This window comes from Nematolebias whitei, chromosome 12, assembly GCF_014905685.2.
Source record: "Nematolebias whitei isolate Nwh7 chromosome 12, NemWhi1, whole genome shotgun sequence".
Classification (NCBI taxonomy): domain Eukaryota; kingdom Metazoa; phylum Chordata; class Actinopteri; order Cyprinodontiformes; family Rivulidae; genus Nematolebias; species Nematolebias whitei.
Window position 1 is genome coordinate 49,268,515 of NC_056509.1, and position 1,344 is coordinate 49,269,858.

A 1,344-nucleotide genomic window follows, 5' to 3' on the forward strand; every position below is an offset into this window, starting at 1 on the left:
ACCTACAGATTGGACTCTCCTGGTTGAGATCTACAGATTTGACTCTTATGACTGGTACCTACAGGCTGAACTCTCTTGGTTGGGACCTATATATTGGACTCTCATGGTTGGGATGTACAGATTGGAGTCTCCTGACTGGTAGATACAGTTTGGACTCTTCTGTTTGGGACCTATAGAATGGACTCTTCTGGTTGGTACCTACAGATTGGACTCTTCTGGTTGGTACCTTCAGATTGGACTCTTGTGTTTGGGACATACAGATTGGACTCTCCTGGTTGTGACGTACAGATTGGACTCTCCCGAATGGTATCTACAGATTAGACTCTCTTGGTTGGGACCTATAGAATGGACTCTTCTGGTTGGTACTTACAAATTGGACTCTTCTGGTTGGTACATAGAGATTGGACTCTTTTGGTCAGGACCTATAGATTGGACTCTCTTGGTTGGGACCTACAGATTTAACTCTTCTGGTTGGTCCCTACAGAATGGACTTTTCTGGCTGGAATCGCATGTATTTGAATTTTCTATTCCGTGTGAAGTTCTTAACCCTGACCTCTTCCTCAGAGTTGTCTGGCAGACCTTCACCACACTGATTACATCCTTTACTGATCGACGAAACTTGTGCATCCGTGCTGCGACCAGGAGGGCTGAGGAAGAAAAGAGTACATCTGGTTTGTAAAACATCATCAGTTTTGTTGTTAGAACAGATTAGGGGTTAGGCGTGTTGACAGCATCTAACTGGTACCTGCTCCACAGAGTCCAGAAGGTCGGCGGCCAGTGTGCATCCAGTCCCTCTTCATCCTTTGAACAAGACGAAGAGCCGTCATGGAAACCTCATGAGTCTTCATCCCAAACGCCAACATGTGAGCAAAGCGAGGGATGTACAGGCAAGGATCTGTGGCATGGAAGGTATTCTCATTTAATTTTTCATTAAATCATTCAACCTTTATTTAAACAGATATGTCACGCCTTGGAAACTCATTTATAAGTGAGACCTGTTTGGACAGACAATACAAAGTGGTGAAAAATGACACATAGGGTTTGGCGACAGCCCTGTGATGGACTTGTGACCCGTCCAGGGTGTACCCCTCCCCTCGCACAGTGATTGATGGACATGGGCACCAGCAACCCCTGTGACACAAAATGGATCACGGTGGTCTGATCCTTGGCTACAGAAGCTGGCTATTGGGACGTGGAATGTCACCTCAATGGTAGGGAAGGAGCCTGAGCTGATGTGTGAGGTTGAGAGGTTCTGGCTAGAAATAGTCAGATTCACCTCTACACATGGCTCTGTTTCTGGAACCAGTTTCCTTGAGAGGGGCTGGACACTATTCCACTCTGGAG

The 1,344-nt window shown here is 46.4% G+C and overlaps 1 protein-coding gene across 1 annotated transcript in view; it reads right to left on the bottom strand.

Annotated features, from left to right (window-relative positions):
• Nucleotides 1-846, bottom strand: part of LOC119418701 (transcription factor IIIB 90 kDa subunit) — a gene marked incomplete in the record, with an annotated part of 19,187 nt that extends 18,341 nt beyond the window's left edge. The window contains 2 exon segments of the mRNA XM_037686036.1: nt 554-647; nt 746-846. Of these exon segments, the coding sequence (XP_037541964.1) occupies nt 554-647; nt 746-827 (176 nt within the window).
• Nucleotides 847-1,344: the final 498 nt, after the last annotated feature.